The following is a 20,153-nucleotide window of genomic DNA, read 5'->3' as shown; positions in this document are numbered from 1 at the left end:
ATGTGCTCACAGTTAGCCTGCGTTTTTGTTTTTGTTTTTTGTTTTTTTTGCGGTTTTGCCCTATAAAAGTTAGCCTGTAAGACAAGGCGGGGTCCACTCTCGCCATAGAGAAGGCCCTGACCGGTCAGTTTGATTCTCGATGCTGGGTGCGAAATAAAGCTCTGCTTGACTTTCATCCTGTATGAGTCTCGTTCCTTTGATCAAGGATCCCAAAATAATGGGGCGTCCGGGAGCAAACGAGGAGGACTGAGCCAGCATCAGAATTTCTAGGGAAGGATCTCGAGGTCCTGTTCTGCTAGATCCTGTTCTGTTTCTGGGTTTGCGGAGCTCCAGGGGGAAGCCCACCGGGGAGAAACTGGCTCCCCAGGGCCGGAGTGGATGCGGGGACGCCCCATCCCTCCGTCTGTAGATCGCTAGGAGGGGGTTCAAGTCCCCCGAGGCAGTCAGGGGATTGGGAAAATCACCACTAGCAGCAGGTTGCCTTTTTTTTTTTTGGTCCGGTCGTGGGGCCTAAACTCTGGGCCTGGGCACTGTCCCTCAGCTCTTCAGCTCAAGGCTAGCGCTCTACCACTTGAGCCACAGCGCCACTAACGGCTATTTTTTTCCTTTTTGCTTATGTGGTGCTGAGGAATCGAACCCAGGGCCTTGAGCATGCAAGGCAAGCGCTCTACCACTGAGCCACCTTCCCAGCCCAGCAGGTTACCTTTTTGAGTTGGGGTTACATCTTGTCTGCCCTTAGACTTGCTATCTTGTCGAGGAGGGGCTGCTGGGTCTGCGGTTGTCTTTGTCTTGTCTTTCTGTTGTCTGTCCTGATATTTGTTGTGAATGGAGAAATGGGGCAGGCAGGGAGCAAGGAGCCTGTGACACCCCTGAATTTTGCTCTGCAACACTTGGAGGATTTTCAAGGTAAAGCCACCCAGTTGGGTGACAAAGTTTATCCGGAAAAACTAAAAACACTACCAGATGGAGTAGCCCATTTTCTTTACAGGATGGCCGCCAAAGGGGATGTTCGCTTTGGCCCAAATCTAGTCTACCCAGACTAAGGTCTTGGATTTCCACCGAACATCGTGGCCTGGTAGTACCTGGTCAAAGAGCCTCCATCATGGCTAAAACCACACCTTTCTCCTGCTAACAAAACCAATTTCTCTCCGAGGCAGGCCAGATCCCCGAAACTAGAAACAGAAGAAAAGGGGAGGCTAAAAAAGACCATCTAGGTTTGGGAAGGTGGCTCAGTGGTAGAGTGCTTGCCTTGCATGCATGAAGCCCTGGGTTCGATTCCTCAGCACCACAGAAGCAGAAAAAAGCCCGAAGTGGCACTGTGGCTCAAGTGGTAGAACGCTAGTCTTGAGCTGAAGAGTTGAGGGACAGTGCCCAGGCCCAGAGTTCAGGCCCCACGACCGGCAAAAAAATAAAAAGACCATCCTACCTTGGACAGATACAGATGATTTGGACTTCCCACCTCCCTATTCTTCCTCTAGACTCAAGTCTCAGCCCAGGAATACTCTCACCGCCCACCCTATATGCGGAAGGGGGCCGCTTATGGACTCATTGAACAGAAAGACCAACCCAATTCTTCTCCCTCCCTCTACCCTCCTCTGCCACCCTCTCCCCCTCCAGTTCCAAAGGCACCAATGCTGCCCCTTCGCGAGGAAGCTCCACCGGATGGGAGAGGGTGCCCTCACTAACCTATGTTCCCTTTCTTCTTCTGACATCTATAACTGGAAAGCCCAGTATAAGTCTTTCTGTGCCCACCCCCAGGATCTGATTAGTCTCTTGGACACTGCCTTCCTTACCCACTGGTCCACCTGGGTGGACATCCAACAGCTCCTTATGGCCCTCTTTAATGCAGAAGAGAGGAACCGCATTATAAGGGAAACACATCAAGTGATAATTGAGAGGTTGGGCCGAGTCCCCCGGAAAATGGAAGACTACTGCCCAAGAGAACCCCCCCAACTGGGACCCAAACACCAATGAAGGTAAGGAGAGCTCCATTTCTACCGCCAGACTCTGTTGGGGGGACTCCGTGGGGCTACAAGGAGGCCCATAAATCTAAGATCAGCGCGGTGACTCAAGGTAAGGATGAGTCCCCAGGGGCTTTTCGGGAAAGGCTTATGGAGGCACCCAAAAATCTGAGAGCAATTAGCCTTGCCTTCGCTAGCCAGTCGGCCCCAGACAGGAGGAGGAAGCTCCAGAAAATTGAGGGGTTTGAAGGGAAAAACCTGACTGAATTAGTGGGCATAGCAGAAAAGGTGTTCAACGACAGGGACGTGCAAGAGGATGAAAGGCAGACCAGGAAAATGGTTAAGGTATTGGCGTTCCATGAGGCGGGAAAGGAGGTCAGTGGAAAGGAAAGAGGCAGGTAGGAGATGGTCAGTGGAGAGAAAAGCCTAAGCGCCGGGAAAGCAGGTGGGAGGGCTTAGGTTCAGGTCAGGGACCCTGAGCCAAGGAGCAGCCTAGCCCACCAGCTGCAAAGCAAGCAGCCCGAGAAAAGGCGCAAGAACTGGTTGCCCTCCTGGCTCCAGCCCTGGTGGAAAAGCCAAGTTATTTCGAAGAGGATTTAAAATATTTAAAAAGTGGGGCGAACTAGTGGGGGAAGGGGAGTGGGCCAAAATTAGGACAAGGAAAGTTGGTTCTTCCCCAAGACTGGGGACAAAGCAGCACTCCTCTGGGGACACGCAAGCTTAAGACTTGTCATGTTCCTAAGCTAGGACATGTGGTTCAAGATGTGCTAGACAGATGTGCTCAATGTCAGACGGTAAACGCGGGGGGAACCAGGATGGGAAGAGAGAGACAGAGAGATAAAGAGAGAGAGACAGACAGAGAGACAGAGAGAGACAGAAAGAGAGAGAGGGCACCAGGAATGTATTGGGAAGTGGATTTCACAGAGATGAAACAGGGAAGGTATGGATACAAGTATATGCTAGTTTTTGTGGAAACCTTTTCTGGGTAGAGGCTTTCTCCACCAAACCTGAGAGGCCAAAAAGCTATCAGAGGAAATCATTCCTAGGTTTGGGGTGCCTCTCGCAGTCGGGTCAGATAACAGCCCTGCATTTGTGAGTTCAGTCTCCCAGGCCTTGGCCAAGGCAGCGGGCACTAATTGGAAACTACCCAGTGTCTACCGGCCCTGGAGCTGTGGACAAGTAGAACGAACCGGACTCCCAAAGAGACCTTGACAAAGTTAATTCTGGAGACTGGCGGTGGGTGGGTGGATCTCCTTCCCTTCGCCCTCCTTAGGGTGCCCAGCACACTCTATTTTACACAAGGTTACCCCATTTGAGGTAATGTGTGGGGGACCCCCCTCCACTCTGCGCACTACAAGAGGTTGCCTTGGCGGAAATGACTGAGCAGCCTGCGCTCCAGTCACTGCAGGCGTGCCATCTGCACGCAGGGATCTGAGCCACCAAGTGGGAGATCACCGGAAGGGACTATTGACGGTCATCTTGACCATCACCCCCACCCCCCCGTGACCTTCAAAGTAGCAGGTCTGAGGACCCGCATTCACGCGTGCCACGTGAAACACGCCGAGGACGAGGACGCCCCCCAGGGATGGAAGCTGCTGCCGATGGACCCCGCCGACCGTGGACTAAAGCTGAGACCCAGAAGACCATGACTTTATTGTTGTTTTCCTTGTTGCCTTTATTGTTGCCTGGTGGTATGGGAGCTTCTGAGTCACCTCACATGCCAGAAAAGTACAGCTGGGAGATAAGACAAATCAGGAGAAGTAAAAAAGCTCATACAAAGTGGTGAAAACACAACTCACCAAACTGTACAAAGTAATGTGTCCCTATGCCAGCTGCCCCCCCGTATCTGGCTGCATTACCAGGGTTACTAGGCCCACCACTTTTATATGTGTCCAAGTGTCGCAGCCCCGCCTTGTAACGCTCCAGGTCAATTCTACTGGGCTTACTGGGGGTGTGACACAATAACCACTAGCTGGACTCCATCTCGTGCCAAACCCCCATATTAGTGTAATCAAACGACAATGCAAAAATTCTGCTACATGGGTCCCACATAATAGTCCTTGTTATAACAAATCCCCAGCGCCCACTTTGGGAATATGGCAGAACCTGGGCTCTCAGATATTATGAAGATGGCACTGACCGGGGTGGAAATGTTCACAATCCAGAAATTAAAACTAAAAAAAAAAAAACAAAAAAAAACCATCCCGGACTGATAGGGCCAAACCCAGTTCCAAATCCACTAAGGCCATCGAAACAAATGCGGCCTCCCACCACCTTTGCCCCATAAAAAGAAAAAAAAATGAAGACCAATGTCAACAACCTTCAAATAAATCCATCCTTTTCTCTCCATGGACTAGCTTTCACTCTATTGACTGAACTTCAAAAGCTCTTCACCTAGTTAATATTTCCGATCACAGTTTGCAAAAAGTCTGCCAGTCTATTGTTAAGCAATAGTAAAAGTTCAGCTTGAATTTTACTGTATTCCAAGAATGAGGAAGAACTGTCAAATCAAAATTTGGAAATGAGCGCCAGGTATTGTGTTGCACACCTGTAATCCCACCACTTGAGAAGTGACAGGAGGATGGCACATTTGAAGCCAGTCTAGGCTACCCCTGCTAATAATCATAAAAATAAATTGGTGATGAGAGTCATACTCAGGGTTGGTCCATTAAAGTAATCTGATTTATTCCCTTTTTAAATGTGCTGATCTGTATCATGCACCTGCTTACTGGTAGGCAAGTCAGCCTATACCTAAATGTCCCCTATTTCAAGATTTCACACCCAAAGTAAGTAAACTACAAAAGAGCTCATTTACTCCCTCACCCTCCACAAAGAACAGAACTTTTGCCTATGGCTGTTTCAGTGGTGTAGTTCAGAGCTCCAGTGGGACCACACAGCACAGTCAAAAAATAGTTTTCTATTATCTGTATATACTGAATTGGCAAGTTGCCTTAAAATTACTTTGAATTCTGTTACAATGGTGACATATGAATGCACAAATACTTTGTATTTAAGTATCTGTATTTTAAAAAATAAATTATTTTAGAGAAATTGGTGCACTTGCAAATTTACTTTATACATAGTGAAAAATAAGTCTGTAACTGGGTATTAAAACGTCTTAACCTTCATGAGCCTTTAACAGAAAAATATTCGTTTTCTAGATGTCACAAAATTTAAAACAAACTAGGCTTACAAACACATGCTAAGTAAGTCAAAGTATTTAAATTTTTTATTGTGACAATTGACATATATTAAATGAAAGAAATGACAGTATATAATAAAACATTTTAAAGAAAAATTACACAATTAGGCCAGCAGCTATAAAATGGCTTTAGGCCTAGCTTATAACACTAAGTTCTGACCAGACTGTAGTGAGACATTAAACATTTTGTTAACAAAAATACTGGCACCAGCCACAACGTATTTTGGTTGTCACAAGGAATATTGTATTTAAACTATCCACTGCAATTCTAACACACCAGGTGTTCATACACTGCAGTTAATTCCTGAATCTCTTTAAGCTATCAGGAATCACCATGTTTATTATACACAAAATTTAGTGTTACCAGAATCACATTTCTAGTTTTCAGTTCTCTTTCCATCTCCCTCACACCATGAAGTACATTATTATATGATAGCACTCTAGCTTCTATTCACATATGGTCCTGATTAACTTGAAGAGTTTTATGACTATCTTGGAGTTTCTTCTTTAGCCTTCATCTCCAAATAAAATATTCCAAGTGTCTATCTGGAAACTTTTTTATGGGTAAGAAATAAAGCATTTCACTAAAGTACATATGAAAATCCAGGTGATCTAGAGCAAATGCTTCTTGGATTCCAGTGATTTAAGATCAATTAGACTATTTATTGTATCTTATCTGGAATCTGTATTGTTCACGTGGATATTCATAGCCCCAAGTAATATGAAAAAAACAACAGACTTCCTACATTGACAGTAAAGTTTGCTTAGAAATTATTACAGATTTAAATGATTTTTCTTATTTATTTATTGGTCATGGGGCTTGAACTCTGGGCCTGGGCGCTGTCCCTGAGCTCATCTGCTCAAGGTTACTGTTCTACTACTTGAGTCACAGTTCCTCTTTTGGTTTTCTGGCAGTTTTTTGGAGATGAGTCTCATGGACTTTGTTGCTTGGGCTGGCTTCGAACCATGATCCTCAGATCTCAGCCTCCTGAGTAGCTAGGATTACAGGCATGAGCCACTGGCGCCCTGCTAGATGATGCAAAATACATTTGCACTACAAAGATGAGAAATTAGAATAGTAAATCATCAGATGGCAAAAAGTCCTGGCATTAAAAAAAGGTGTCAATGTATTGATAAAAATGTGTCACACAGATCAAACCAGCAGTTCTTCAAGATTTCTCAAAGTGAATATATCCTTTCCAGCCATCTTTCAGCAAGCGTTCCTGTGTAACTGAGTCTTCTGAATAACTAGAAAACAAGCCCTGTCCTGTCCCTACCAACACAGGACATCCATCCTCTCTGAAGTACACATGGCAGTTTAGGGCAAGCTACTGTTCAGATACTATGATTCTGAAGCTACTTTGATAATAAAACACCAGACCAACATTGAAAATTATAAGGCATCATGAAAACCATGCACTGAAAGAATATGCTGTTGGCTGTCAAAATTGGGCTGTTACAGTTGTTCTGATCCTGAAAAATCCACTGACTCTAATATGAAGATTTGTGTGTGTATGTGTGTGTGTGTGTGTGTCTACATGTAGGTGAGTATATCATGCAATGATCACAAAGCTTTGGAAACAAATTTTAGCCTAATTTCAAGTCTTGTCCATACAGCAGTATTGACATGCTTAACTCTGCTTAAGGGCAGTAGAATGAAAAAGACCATGGCACAAATTTTAAACAATTGTAGGTTTAATTACATAATGCACCTGTAGAGGTTCTAGCATAAACACAATTGTAAAAATCTACATCCTATTTTAGGGTATTTTTCCCACCTCCCATCCCTTAAAAGCTGTACAGTTATAAAAAAATGTGACTCTCGAGCAAAATAAACTTTTTTTTCCCCCAACATACAAAATAAGTTAAATGATTCAGGTCTTGAGCCATTAAATTTCTCAGTGAAGGTGTTCTGGCTGCCTATAAGCATGATAGGCAGGCTCCTGGTCTATGATCAGAACTCAATAAATACAGATCAAACAAAATCCCCAAACACTTAAATTAGATTTCCTTAGCAACTGATGAAAGTCAGGAAAATATAGTTAAGGTTAACAACTCCATTCTCAACTTACATCATCCAGTGGCAAAAAAGAACAAGGCAGGTTATTCAGTCCTTTGCACATTTTCTAGCTTGTACTGGTTTGGCAAAAAAAAGCACAAATGTTCTTTTAAAAATGTCTCTTTTTAGAATTTGTTACTCAAAATGTCTACAGCGTAATAAATTCCTACTTATATAATAACTTATGTCCTCTCCTATTCCTTATGTACAGGATAGACATACTTAAAAATTATTAACATAACATCTTCAGTAACCAAAACTACAATGTACCAAAACGGGATTGACAGAATCTCCCAGAACTAAGTGGCGTAAGTATGAAATGAAAAAGTAATTGAGCTTACATGGCCGAAATGTAGGGAAAAAAATCCACTAAGGGAACACAATTCTAATAAAATACCAGAGAGGCCCTTTATGAGTAAAAAAGTATTGGGTGCACTATCTACAGTGAATATATACCTAGCTTATTATATTTTGGCCTATGACTGTTGACTTGGGAATGACAATCCTCAATGTGGTTATATAGTTCTTTAGCAATTCTTGGCACTCAAAAAACAGAATAATTTAAGTTGGAGTGAAATATTTTGAAAAGACATCAGTAAAACACAATAGCCCAATTTAAAAACATTGACAGCAATCTTTCATGATTGGTATAAAATGAAAACAAAAATCAGCAGTTACTTACCACTTCCAAGATAGGTTTATAGGGAATTGCACATTTATACTGGGAATGGTGGGTAGAAGAGGAATGGATATTCTAAGAGTTTAATATGCACCTGTACTACTTTTAAGCAGCTGAGGACTGGGTAGATTATGGCACATATTCACTCTTGGCATTCTTTGCTTCTTGGAATACACTTTAAGAGATTCAAACCAACAAGAGAAACTATTTTTCTCCAGGCTAATTCTATAATCAAATGATATTCTTATTTTTTTTTTTATCATTTGTAATGCAACTATTTGCCTTCTTTTTACAAATTAATGTGGTTTCATTCTAGTAAACTGTCGTGTGTGTGTGTGTGTGTGTGTGTGTGTGTGTGTGTGTGTGTGTATTCCATTTGAAAAAGAATCTGTCTTTAAATACTTGTTCTAAAACTGTGAGGGAACAGTTAGGGATCTGTTCCATTGTGTTGGTAAAGAATGAAGTTCACACATTCTGTGTGTTGAACCTGTAGTTTCATTAGGATCTTGAACATCTCTTATGCCTACAAACAAGCTAAGCAGGCATTCCTTGTGACAAAAGAAATTCCATCAATTCTACTTTAAAAAATATTTTCTCATTTTGACTAAACAAGTAAGTGTCCACATTTGTCTTAATACATGTATTTTTTGTAAATATGTACGATGGGTTCTGGTCAACAAGGAAGTGAAAACTGGCATGTAATATTCTTGAAAATAAATTTGTTAAAAAAACCTTTTATTCAGTAATATCATTATCACTCAAAGTTCTTGATTCTTTGGTCACTTTTTTAAAAAATAGATTTACCAGTATACATGAATTTATTTTTAATGGAACTTCTTTTTATCCTCTTAATCTACAACCTTGGCCAGGTGGAAAAGGATGTCAAGGAAAATCAACTTTAGTATATCACATATATTCTTCTTGAAAGTACTTGTTACCCTTTCATAGTAATGTGACAACAGAATGTTTTACATTAAACATTATTTCATCAGGACAAATGTACAAAACCAGTCTGAGTCCTTTTCATATAATTCAGTTCAAAGTTTCTGCATTGTGAAAATTTAGCTAGTTTCCAAACCTTTACAGAAATTGCAAACTGAACAGTCTGAATACTAAACTCTATCTTCCCTTCATATATTTGCTTTATACTAGAGTTTAATATTGGGAACCCACCTTTATTCAGTAAAAGGGAGGTATAAACTAGGAAAGGGCGCTATTCTATAGCAGTTGTGGAGACACTAAATCCATAGTTGAAAAGAACCAAAAGATGAATTGCTGCTTTCCTTTCTGTCCAGTGCTGAAGATTGTTTCATGCTTTTAAATATAAACATATTTTTTCCATTTTTAAGAGTACTTCTTCAGAACATGTTCAGAATACATATTTCTGAGAAATAATAGATTCTGAGGACTGACTCTATAAACATTAAACAAGGGTGGGACTTAGCTCAGTGCTAGAACACTTGCCTAGCATGGATGAAGCCCTGGGTTCATTCCTCAGCACAGATCAAAAACAAAACCAGAATAAAAAAAACAAGCAGTCCAACTGTTCACCATTTGATCAGTCTATCTGTACAGTAAGAACTAGCTGCCTAGATTACATTCTTAGTAGATGAACCATAAGTAATTGGTTTAATGGGAATTTAGCCACATAAGAGTATCAAGTTGACAGTTTATTCAAGTTTGATAAGTGTCAGGCAGCACAAGTGGTTTTATAACCCATGTTGGGACATTTGCTAATGGTACACTCAGTCTTTACTATGGGAGGAGAGAAAACTCCTTCTTTCATACCAGGAAATCTGTTGTTCAATTATCCATTTAATACTACTAACAACTGCTTAACTGAGAAGTAGGAATAATAGGGGAAGCAGGAGCTGAGGCATCCAGAGGTAGAGAGGCAGGGCACATGGGAGAGTTTCTATTTAGTGGCTTTACCTGGTTGTAGGAGTAAAACAGGGCAGGGAGACGGGGTGTCAGGAAAGACTGCCTGAATGTTGAACCACTTACCTTGCATGGATAGAAATCCTTTTAGATAAAATATTAAAATTCTTAGTGACTTTCAAATAAATGAAACAAACCTACCTAGAAAGGTTAATTGGCTCCTTTTTTTTAAAGCCCTACTATGCTGCTTGTGATAAACCGTCCCCTCCCTTTTCAATGAAACATTATCTCAAAATAAAAATCACAACTTGCTTGGAACCATATGCTCTTGTTGCATCCTATTTTTAGGCTGCTTTCATTATTTTATTTTGATACAGATACATATACATTGTTAGAATCAAAGCAAAAATATTAATGGGCAGGTACTATAGAAATAAAGTGAAACAAAAAAAAATAACAACTGCAAAATAACAGCTATAAATGTTCAAGGCCCAAAGAAGATTTGAGGGCAATCAATACCTGTTGAGGAAGGACAAATAGGAAGTATAAAGTTTTTTTGGGGGGGTGGGTGGGTGGGATATTTATAATGTAAGTCTAATGCCAGCTTTGTAATAAAAAGGAGTGGTTTACACTACACACTGACTACCATATATAATGATTAATTGGAAAAGAGAAATAAAGTTCCCTGGGCCAGCAGCAGATATGGTGTGTCAGTTGCCGGCAACAGACAACACTGGAACAGAAAAACCCAAACCTCAGGGCAAGAGCACTCACAGAACTAATGGTTAAAGGTTTCAGAACGTTACAGGCAAGATTTGATCACAAGCACTATATTCTGTACAATGTTATGGCTCTGCCTGAAAATTTACAGCTGTAACAGAAAAGAAAATGAAGTTCATATTTTAGTGTCAGCTTCTGTTAAGTTATTCAGTTACAAACAACCAAAACAGGGCTTATTGTTCTTTAAAGTGTTGAGATGTTTGAAATGGATACCAAGCTTTTTAGGTATATTGGCAGTTCTCATTCAATTCTATGTTGGTTGTGTGACTACTCATGAATTTTAATATAAGTCTAATGGCCAAAGGCCAAAACTACATTCAAACCCTGCTAATATATCCAGGCAGATAGAAAATTTCAACACACATACATACACACACACATACACACACATTAAAACTCAAATTAAAAACCTCCCAAAGGAACTGCTTTGTTTGTAGACTTCAATTTGAAGTAGGTACTAAGGGCAAGAATAGACCAGCTAAAATTCACCTGAAAATCCCTTTCCAGTCTTCAAAATGTGCCATTGTCAGCTTAGTATCTCTTTATGTACATTATACATGGATGTTATTTCGCTCAAAATGACATTTCAGATATTTAAACATCAAGTGGCCAGAAGACAAGGGTTTGAGTACCAGCAAAATACATAGTCTACCAGGGTTTTTTAGGAAAGATCACATTCATTTCACTAACTTCCCTGGAGACACAGGATATTAGAGAGGCCACCTTATTACCACTGCATAAAGCTAATGTAAAACCTTTGTTACTAGCATGATCTGGTTGTCAAAGCTTCATTACACACTTTACTATACAAATGCTTTTCAGATGATTTTTTTTCTTTTTCCAAACAAGAAACTCCGCTGTAACAGAAACTTGGGTAAAAGTGTTTTGATGATGATACTTTCACGGTCTCTTCTTTATTTAAAGTGTGGTAACTTTAATAAAAACCAAGTTGATTTCGCGAAGGTTATTACTAATTAACACATGTATGATGTTACCTACAATTCTCAATCTGCAACGATACAGATTTGGACTTTTAGACAATCTGTTAATCATCATCTATGCCATGAATGTTTAAATATAATATATATTTAATATGAAAAAGCTAAAGCACAAGTGCTTTCTCCCACCCCTAAATTCTGTTTTGGGCCCTGATAGATATGGAATGCATTCTTATCTACCCTTTTCACAAAGTCAGGAGAGCTCAGGAAATATAAAGTCAAAAATATACAAATCTTTGTTGTTATTATAATAAGATTTTTTTTTCCCATGAATGAAATTACCAAGGACCATGAACTTGGAAAAAGAAAATCAAAGGAATTTACAGCAATTATTTATCTTCAAAGTTCAAAACTGGTCACTTCACAGAAAGACTTCAGGGTCTGTTGTGATTTTTCTTCTAAAAAGTCATTCTGTAGTGGAGTTTTCTAGGAAAAATTAAACAGCTTTTAATAACTGGCCCGCTGGTGTGTGAGCTACCGTGGAATAAATTAGCACAAAAATGGAAAAAAAGTCTTATAACTGTTCACTGTTACAGACATAATCAACAAGGTCAGTCACTCTCAAAAGCTCATCTTCTTCCTCTTCTGGTGCTCCTGCCTCCTGCCCACCACTTGTCCCATTGGAGGCTAGGCTTGCACTGGCTGTGCTATTGTCCTTGGGGGTTTGGGGCTTGTCAGCTGGCTTGCCCATCAAGTTCTCAATGGCTTTGCCAGGACTCTGTCCATTGGTGGAAGGCAAGTCCACTAAACTATAGTCCAATGGACTTTCCACTTTGCCTACATTTTCAAAGTCTTCTTCCTCATCACTTTCTATCCGGTAGGGCTTTTTGGTGCTCTCTTGCTCTGAGGGCAGGGTTCTGGGCTGGCTGTCATGGGTAGGCTGGTCTGCATCTCCATGGGTATTGTCACAGCTTTCCTCATCTGTCTCAATCCGGTGTAGCCGTTTTCGGGATGGTTTGCCTTCCTCTTCTTCCTCCTCCTCAGCTTCTGAATACTCATCTGTGCTTCGGCCCCGCTTTCGAACTGATCGCTTTGATTCTTTAGCTAGCTCATCATCTTCAGAGTTCTTGGACATATAGCTCTCTAGAATAAACAGCATATTTAAACTTTTGGCACAGTGAACCATAAACAGTGCTCCTTCCCTATCTATATGCACTTATAGTCTGCTTTCACGTCTAAGTGTATGTAAGTATTTCTCTTCAGTAAATGGCCTCTTTCAGTCCTCTAACAAACAGTGTCCAAGAATTCATGTGGGGGGCTGGGAAGGTGGCTCAGTGGTAGAGTGCTTGCCTTGCATGCATGAGGCCCTGGGTTCGATTCCTCAGTACCACATAAGCAGAAAAAGCTGGAAGTGGTGCTGTGGCTCAAGTGGTAGAGCACTAGCCTTGAGCTGAAGAGCTGAGGGACAGTGCCCAGGCCTAGAGTTCAGGCACCATGACTAGCAAAAAAAAAAAAAAAAAAAAAAAAGAATTCATGTGGACTCAACCTATGATTTTAGGAAAGAGAAGATTTCCTAGCGAAGTATGATGATCCTTGCATTGAAAGATAGATTGATCACAGACTAGGAAATCCCTTCTCACTAGTCCTAAAAAAGACAAGTTAAAGACACTGATAAAGACAAGTTAAAACTGGGCAGCCCTTTGTTATCTGAAACACCATTCAATTTTCATGTTATTAAATGCCTTTGATAGTCTAGAAATGTCTTCTTCTGTCTATACTTACCTCACATACTCTTGTAGCTTTGTATACCACTTATATGCTGATAATCCTCTTTCTGGTTTAGATAAAATCACTATATTCCAGAGTCCCCTGTCAAACTGCCTCCTCAACTTAAAGAGCTTTGATACGAACTTAACAAACATATAAACATATCAAACAAAACATTCCCTTTAAGTTTGTGGCACTGTGGTTTCTACCATCTTAATTTCTTTTTTGGCTGGTTGTGGGGCTTGAACTCTAGGCCTGGGCACTGTCCTTGAGTTCTTCCGCTCAAGACTAAGCACTCTACTACTTGAGCCACAGTGCCATTTCTGGTTTCGTGGTAGTTAAGTGGAGATAAGAGTCTCATGGACTTTCCTGCCTAGGCTGGCTTTGAACTACAATCCTCAGGTCTCAGTCTCCTGAGTAGCTAAAATTAAATGTGTGAGCCAAAGGTGCCTGGCTTAATTTCTATTTTTGTGTGTGACAGTACTGAGTACAAAAAACTCAGGGCCTAGACACTGTCCTAAGCTTAGCTTTTCTGCTCAAGGCTAGCATTCTACCATGTGAGCCACAGCTCCACTTTTGGCGGCTTAACTGGAGAGAAGGCTTGGACTTTGATCCTCAAATGTCAGTCTTCTGATTGAGCCATGAGCCACTAGTGCTTGGCTCTCACAATTCTATTCTTAAAATTGTTCTTCAATTCTTTATCTCACCCAGACCTCAATAAATTCTAGCTTCAAAACATATCTGTAAACTTGACTGCTATGGCCCTAGTACCAGTCACCATCATCTCCCACTTAAAATGGTTTAAGCACCTCCTAACTGGTCTCCATGTTATTCCCTGGTCCCTTTCAATTTATTCATAAATACAACTATCATAGCAACTTCAAACTAAAGTCAGATGAAACTTTCAAAATCTTCCAATTGCTTTTCAGTTCACACAGAATAAAATCTACAATGGCCATGTTATCCAATGATTAAGAATTAGTCATGTGGTTATTTAACTTAATTAAAATTCAACAAAAATTCAGTTTTCTGATCAAACTAGCTACATTTTAAGTGCTCAACAGCCACATAATATTACTGCTCACTGAACTGATGAGTATGGACACAGAATATTGCCATCATTGTAGAAATACAGCCCTGGTCTACATCAGACACCAGTATTTTTCTCCCCTGCAAAGGGCAGATCCAGACTCTGTCCCAACTACTCAACTTTTTATGAAAACAGTTACGTAGTATATAAACAAAGGGGTATAGCTACCTTTCAGTAAAACTTTGTTAAAAGCTTATTTGTGCAAACAAGTGTGATACAGTTTATTTATTTTTTTGGGTCCAGTCATGGGGCCTGATCTCTGGGCCTGGGTGCTGTCCCTCAGCTCTTCAGCTCAAGGCTAGCATTCTACCACTTGAGCCACAGTGCCACTTTCGGCTTTTTTCTTTTTGCTTATGTGGTGCTGAGGAATTGAACCCAGGGCCTCATGCATGCAAGGCAAGCTCTCTACCACTCAGCCACCTTCCCAGCCCCTATGGACTCTTATTCTATATGATCTGGCACCCATTGATCTCAATGCTTCATCTCATACTCTATTTGGAAGCTTTCACTCATTCAGTTAAAACAACCATGGACCCCCTTCTGTTCCCTGAGCATGCCAGGCACAAACTTGGCTCAAGGCTGTCACATGTGTTGTTCCATCTGTCAGTACCATTCTTCTTTTAGTTAACTGCTTGCCTCATACCCAATATTCCTTCTTTACTTAAACTTTGTTTTCATTCCTCTCTTGCTCTTGTTCTTCCAGCCTCCCTTTCTGGGAACTGAACTCAGGGCTTTTTGCATCCTACACAAACGCTATCCCACTGAACTATACTTCCAGTCCTTAAATGTTGTACTTTCAGTAATTTAAAGTAATGACTTTTTTTAATTGTCAAGGTGATGTATAGAGGGGTTACAGTTATATAAGTAAGGTAATAAGTACATTTCTTGTCAGACTTGTTACCCCTTCCAGTAATGACTTTCTTTAGTACACAATCTGAAGTCCCAACTACTCTCCCAAGCTCCTATCTCCTGTTTGTTTCAATCCATCCTAACATATATCTCCATCTAATGCTTCACACTCTACTTTTTTTATCTAGATTGGTTTTCCCCCTCCATCTTTGACTAAAAATAAGTTACATGAGGGCTATTTTGTTTTCTGTTAATTTAAATTAAAATACAGTAAAATTTAACATATACTTAATGGCTGAATCAATTTATCCATTACATGTGAAGGAAAACAAGCATGTAATACATCCATACATTCTTCTTTTCCTAGCTTTCATGTAAATTCAATTCAATCATTTTCAAAACAGGTCATAGTGATGAATTAAGTGTATAAAAAGAAAAGGTGGCATTGAACATTGGTGGTGCCTCTTACCTGTAATCCTAGCTATTCAGGAGGCTAAGATCTGAGGATTGAGATTCAAAGCTAGCCCAAGCAGAAATCCATGAGACTGATCTCCAATGAACCAGAAAAAATCCACAGTGGAGCTGTGTCTCAAGTGGAAGAGCACTAGCATTGCCAGAAAGCTTAGGGACAGTGGCCAGGGCCTAGGTTCACATGTGCATGAACATAAGCATGCATGCACACACATACACAAAGTGGGAAAGCAAGATTATTTAAAATGAACTTTGGAAGAGCTCTAAATTTTAAATACAAAAACTACATGGACAAACTTGTGAAGTAGAATTTTCCCTACACCTTCTGGGATGGGACACAGTAAGAATGGAGAGAGACAGTAGATACTTTAGTTAAAAATTGGCTATTTAGGGCATAGGAAGTTATCACAAAGGCCAAAAATAATGGGCAGAAAAAGGAACAGAGACAATTACAAAGCAAACTACACTCTTTTGAGACCTCTAAAGACTCAGTTTCAATGAAGAATTTATTACAGAAGAATTCTCAAAAACTAGCATCTTATCAAGGGTCATTTATTTAAGCTATGTTTATGGGGATTGTGAGTTTTTTGGTTGTTTTTTTGTGTGTGTGCTGGTACTGGGCCTTGAGCTCAAGGCCTCTCATTAGATTTTTTTACTCAAGGCTGGTGTTCTACCACTTGAGCCATACCTCTACTTCTGGCTCTTTACTAGTTAACTGAAGAGTCTCTTGGTAATTTCTGAGTTGGCTTTCTATTTCAATCCACAGATCTTAGTCACCTGAGTAGCTAGGATTACAGGTGCCAGCTATAGTGCCCAGCTTACCCTATTATTAGTGATTGAAAAGAAAGATTTCAAAGCTATTTCTTACAGGAATTAAAAAAAATTCTGCAAAAATCACAATCTGAATTCACTTCTATAGTGTATTTCTGCCTTGTCCGTACTTCCATGAACAGGACACTTAATCCTTACCTTCACTTTCTGAGCTGGAAAGTCTGCGCTTGTGAACTCGCCTTATTTCTTTACCACGCCGTAAACTTTTCTGGGAACCTTCACTTTCTGAATCTTCTTTATAATTAATTTGTCTTTTCTGGTTCCTCCTTGACCGCCTTCGTCGAGTTTCTACAAAATCATCACTAAAATCATCGCTAAAGTCACTTTCTATTAAAAAGAAAAAAGAAGTAGAAAATTTACGTCTGTTTAGTAGCAGTATAACTAGAATAAGGCTATTAAAAAATGTAAGGATACTAACTACAATTTAGTTAAAAAATGTTCCATGAATAGTAACTTTTAAATCTTATTTTCTTCCTAATGAGTCATCTATGAAAGTCTTTAATGCCAAGCCTCTATACATATACTATTATTAGTTAATCTTCAAGATAACCAAGTGTGGAAGAAAAATGAAACGAAGAAAGAAGAAGAAAGAAGAAGAAAGTAGAAAAAAGAGCTGGAGCAAATAGGGCTAACTCGTGGCACAGTGCTTGTTTTGGTAATTGGCTTAATCCTCAGAGATGCAAAAGCAAACAAACAAAAGGACAAATAATATGTCATAAACATATTTTAAAATGATATTTATTGCATTCAACCTTGTGCTTCCTGATCAGGTACAAATCTGTCATATGTGCACTTCTTCGTGGACAAGTCATCAGAATCTTCATTTGATAATCTGCTGATCCTACTGTGGCTACACTCGAAACTCTTTAACAAAAGAAAACTCATCATCCTATTCCAAAGAAGAATACATTTTTACCTTTCTGTATTTGGGATGTAAATCTGGTAAGTAAGACACATAGGGTTACATAAACTCTCAAAGCACTGCTAAATAGAACTGTTTTTTGTCATCTCTGGTCAATAAACCAGAATGGGGCTTACTGGTACCTACATATTTGTTCAAAATGTCATAGTCAGTAAAGTAAAAATTTAAGAGGCATTACAAGTTTAAGGAAAACAAAGACTATGAGTAAATAAAACGTATAATTTAGATTAATTATAGACTAGGAAAAAAGGATATACATGACAGTTTGGGGACATTGTATTGATTATATTAAGTATTGTTGATAGATAATAGTGTTCTATCAATGGAAATTCTGATTTTGATAATTGCACTGTGATTATATAATGAAATATTCTTGTCTTTTTCCAAATAATCACACAAAGATGCATTCTTCTGCCACTTATTCAAAGATTTAGAAGACTGAGAAACAACCATAATGATGGCCAGGCAGGGTTACAACATCCATATTTGTGGCACTTCCAGATGTGCTAATCACATAAACCAGTTTTTTCCCCCCAGTCCTGGAGCTTGAACTCCAGGCCTGGGCACTGTCCCTGAGTTTCATTTGCTCAAGGCCACCACTTGAGCCACAGCACCACTTCCAACCTTTTCTTTTCTTTTTTGGTTGTGGGGCCTGAACTCTGGGCCTGGGCACTGTTCCTCAGCTCTTCAGCTCAAGGCTAGCGCTCTACCACTTGAGCCACAGCGCCATTTCCAGCTTTTTCTGCATAAGTGGTGCCGAGGAATCGAACCCAGGGCCTCATGCATGCAAGGCAAGCACTCTACCACTGAGCCACCTTCCCAGCCCCTCTTTTTTTTGTCGGTCCTGGGGTCTGAACCCTGGGCCTGAGTGCTGTCCCTCAGCTCTTCAGCTCAAGGCTCTACCACTTGAGCCACAGTGCCACTTCCCCAGCTTTATCTGATTATGTGGTGCTGAGCAATCGAACCCAGGGTCTCATGTATGCAAGGCAAGCACTCTATCACTGAGCCACCTTCCCAGCCCTTGGCTTTTTCTGTTTATGCATTACTGAGAAATCGAACTCAGGGCTTCATGCATTCTAGGCAAGCACTCTACCACTAAGCCACATTCCTAGCCCTGTAAAGCGTTTTTGTTATTGTTTTAAAGCTGTGTATCTCTTAGTATTTCTGCAGATAATAAGGATAAATACATACTATTGTAACAGTAACCACAATCTAGAAAAACCAAATCACTGATTGTGTTCTACATATTTGAGACACTTGGCATTCTTTTCTCTCTCTATCCTCTGGGTATATGAAGAAAATATTCTCACTGTTTTGAGACTAATTCCCCAAGAAACACTACGATGATGATGCTTAAGCATGGCAACATTTACACCAAAAGGTGCCATCACAACTGTAAACCAATCTTGGCATGAAGTTAATACATCCATTTGTATGGTTTTTCTCAATTGATGTTTGTGAAAAATGAGTCACAAGTGATTCATAAGAAAAGAATAGCTGGGTGCTGGTGGCTCAAACCTGTAATCCTAGCTACTTAGGATTTGAGGATCCTGGTTCAAAGCCAAGCCAGGCAGAAAAGTCTGTGAGACTCTTATCTCCAATAAACTACTCAGAAAAACCAGAAGTGGTGTTGTGGCTCAAGTGGTAGAGCTGTAGTCTTGAGTACAAAGAGGCTCAGGGACAGCGTCCAAACCCTGAATTCAAGCCTCAGGACCCAAAATGAAAAAAAGAAAAAAGAAAAAAAAAAAAAAAAAGGATAAAACTGCCGGGCACCAGTGGCTCATGCCTGTAATCCTAGCTACACAGGAGGCTGAGATCTGAGGATCGCAGTTCAAAGCCAGCCCGAGCAGGAAAGTCTGTGAAACTCTTATCTCCAATAAACCATCAGAAGTAGCGCTGTAGCTCAAGTGGTAGAACACTAGCCTTGAGCTGAAGAGCTGAGGGACAGCGCTCAGGCCCAGAGTTCAAGCCCCATGACCAAAAAAAAGAAAAAAAAAAAAAAGATAAAACTTCAGGTTTAATCAGGAAGTTTGAAACTAGAAGAACTCGTCATATAGACTTATTGACACAGGTTATTTTTTTTTTTTTTACCAGAGTCTCTACTATTTTCCTCAGATTCCTCTTCTTCATCATCATCAGAATACTTTTTCTTTGGAGTCTTTCTCCGCAAACGCCTGCTTTGCCTCATTGGACGGGATGGGTGCCGCCTCAGTCTACGGCTACAGAAATCAGTGTCACTGTCCTCATTAGATGGTGGATCTTCTTCACTTTCATCAGGGTTGTCATCTGATACAACAAACTCATCTTGAGATCTGTCCAAGAAAAAAACAGATAAAACTTAGTAAAACATTAAGTAATATTTAATGTAATATATACTTGGGCAATTATTTAATTTGTTTATAAAATGAAATATCTTGCCAATTATTCTATTAGGAAGAGCTATAAAGACAAACTGACTTTTGTAAAAAAATTACATTTGGGATGGATGTGTACATCCATGTGTACATGTACCCTAAATTCAGCATGTCCAAAGATGACATTATCTTGCAAACTACCGCTCTTCTTTCCCCAGCCTGGCATCTGGTTATTATCACCTATCTAATCAAAATAATTAGTATCTATCCTCATTTTTATCTTATCTTTTTTTTACTTTTTGTCAGTCATGGAGTTTGAACTCTGGGCCTGGGTGCTATCCTTGAGCTCTTTTCTTTCTTTCTTTTTTTGCT

At 40.2% G+C, this 20,153-nt stretch overlaps 1 protein-coding gene across 3 annotated transcripts in view; it reads right to left on the bottom strand.

The window, feature by feature from the left end:
- Positions 1 to 6,840: 6,840 nt before the first annotated feature.
- Rsf1 (remodeling and spacing factor 1) overlaps positions 6,841 to 20,153 on the bottom strand; it is a 125,071-nt gene continuing 111,758 nt past the window's right edge. For all 3 annotated transcript variants that reach the window (XM_042686757.1, XM_042686765.1, XM_042686748.1), the window contains exons 14-16: positions 19,519 to 19,739; positions 16,644 to 16,832; positions 6,841 to 12,640 (exon numbers count right to left, since the gene is read on the bottom strand). In XM_042686757.1, the coding sequence (XP_042542691.1) occupies positions 12,072 to 12,640; positions 16,644 to 16,832; positions 19,519 to 19,739 (979 nt within the window). In that variant the 3' untranslated portion in view covers positions 6,841 to 12,071. The remainder of the gene's footprint in view (positions 12,641 to 16,643; positions 16,833 to 19,518; positions 19,740 to 20,153) is intronic.

Source organism: Dipodomys spectabilis, unplaced genomic scaffold (genome assembly GCF_019054845.1).
Source record: "Dipodomys spectabilis isolate Male_0828 unplaced genomic scaffold, ASM1905484v1 ptg000003l, whole genome shotgun sequence".
Taxonomy (NCBI): Eukaryota; Metazoa; Chordata; class Mammalia; order Rodentia; family Heteromyidae; genus Dipodomys; species Dipodomys spectabilis.
The sequence above is the reverse complement of the archived record's forward strand: the minus strand, read 5'-3'. Positions and strand labels throughout refer to the sequence as shown.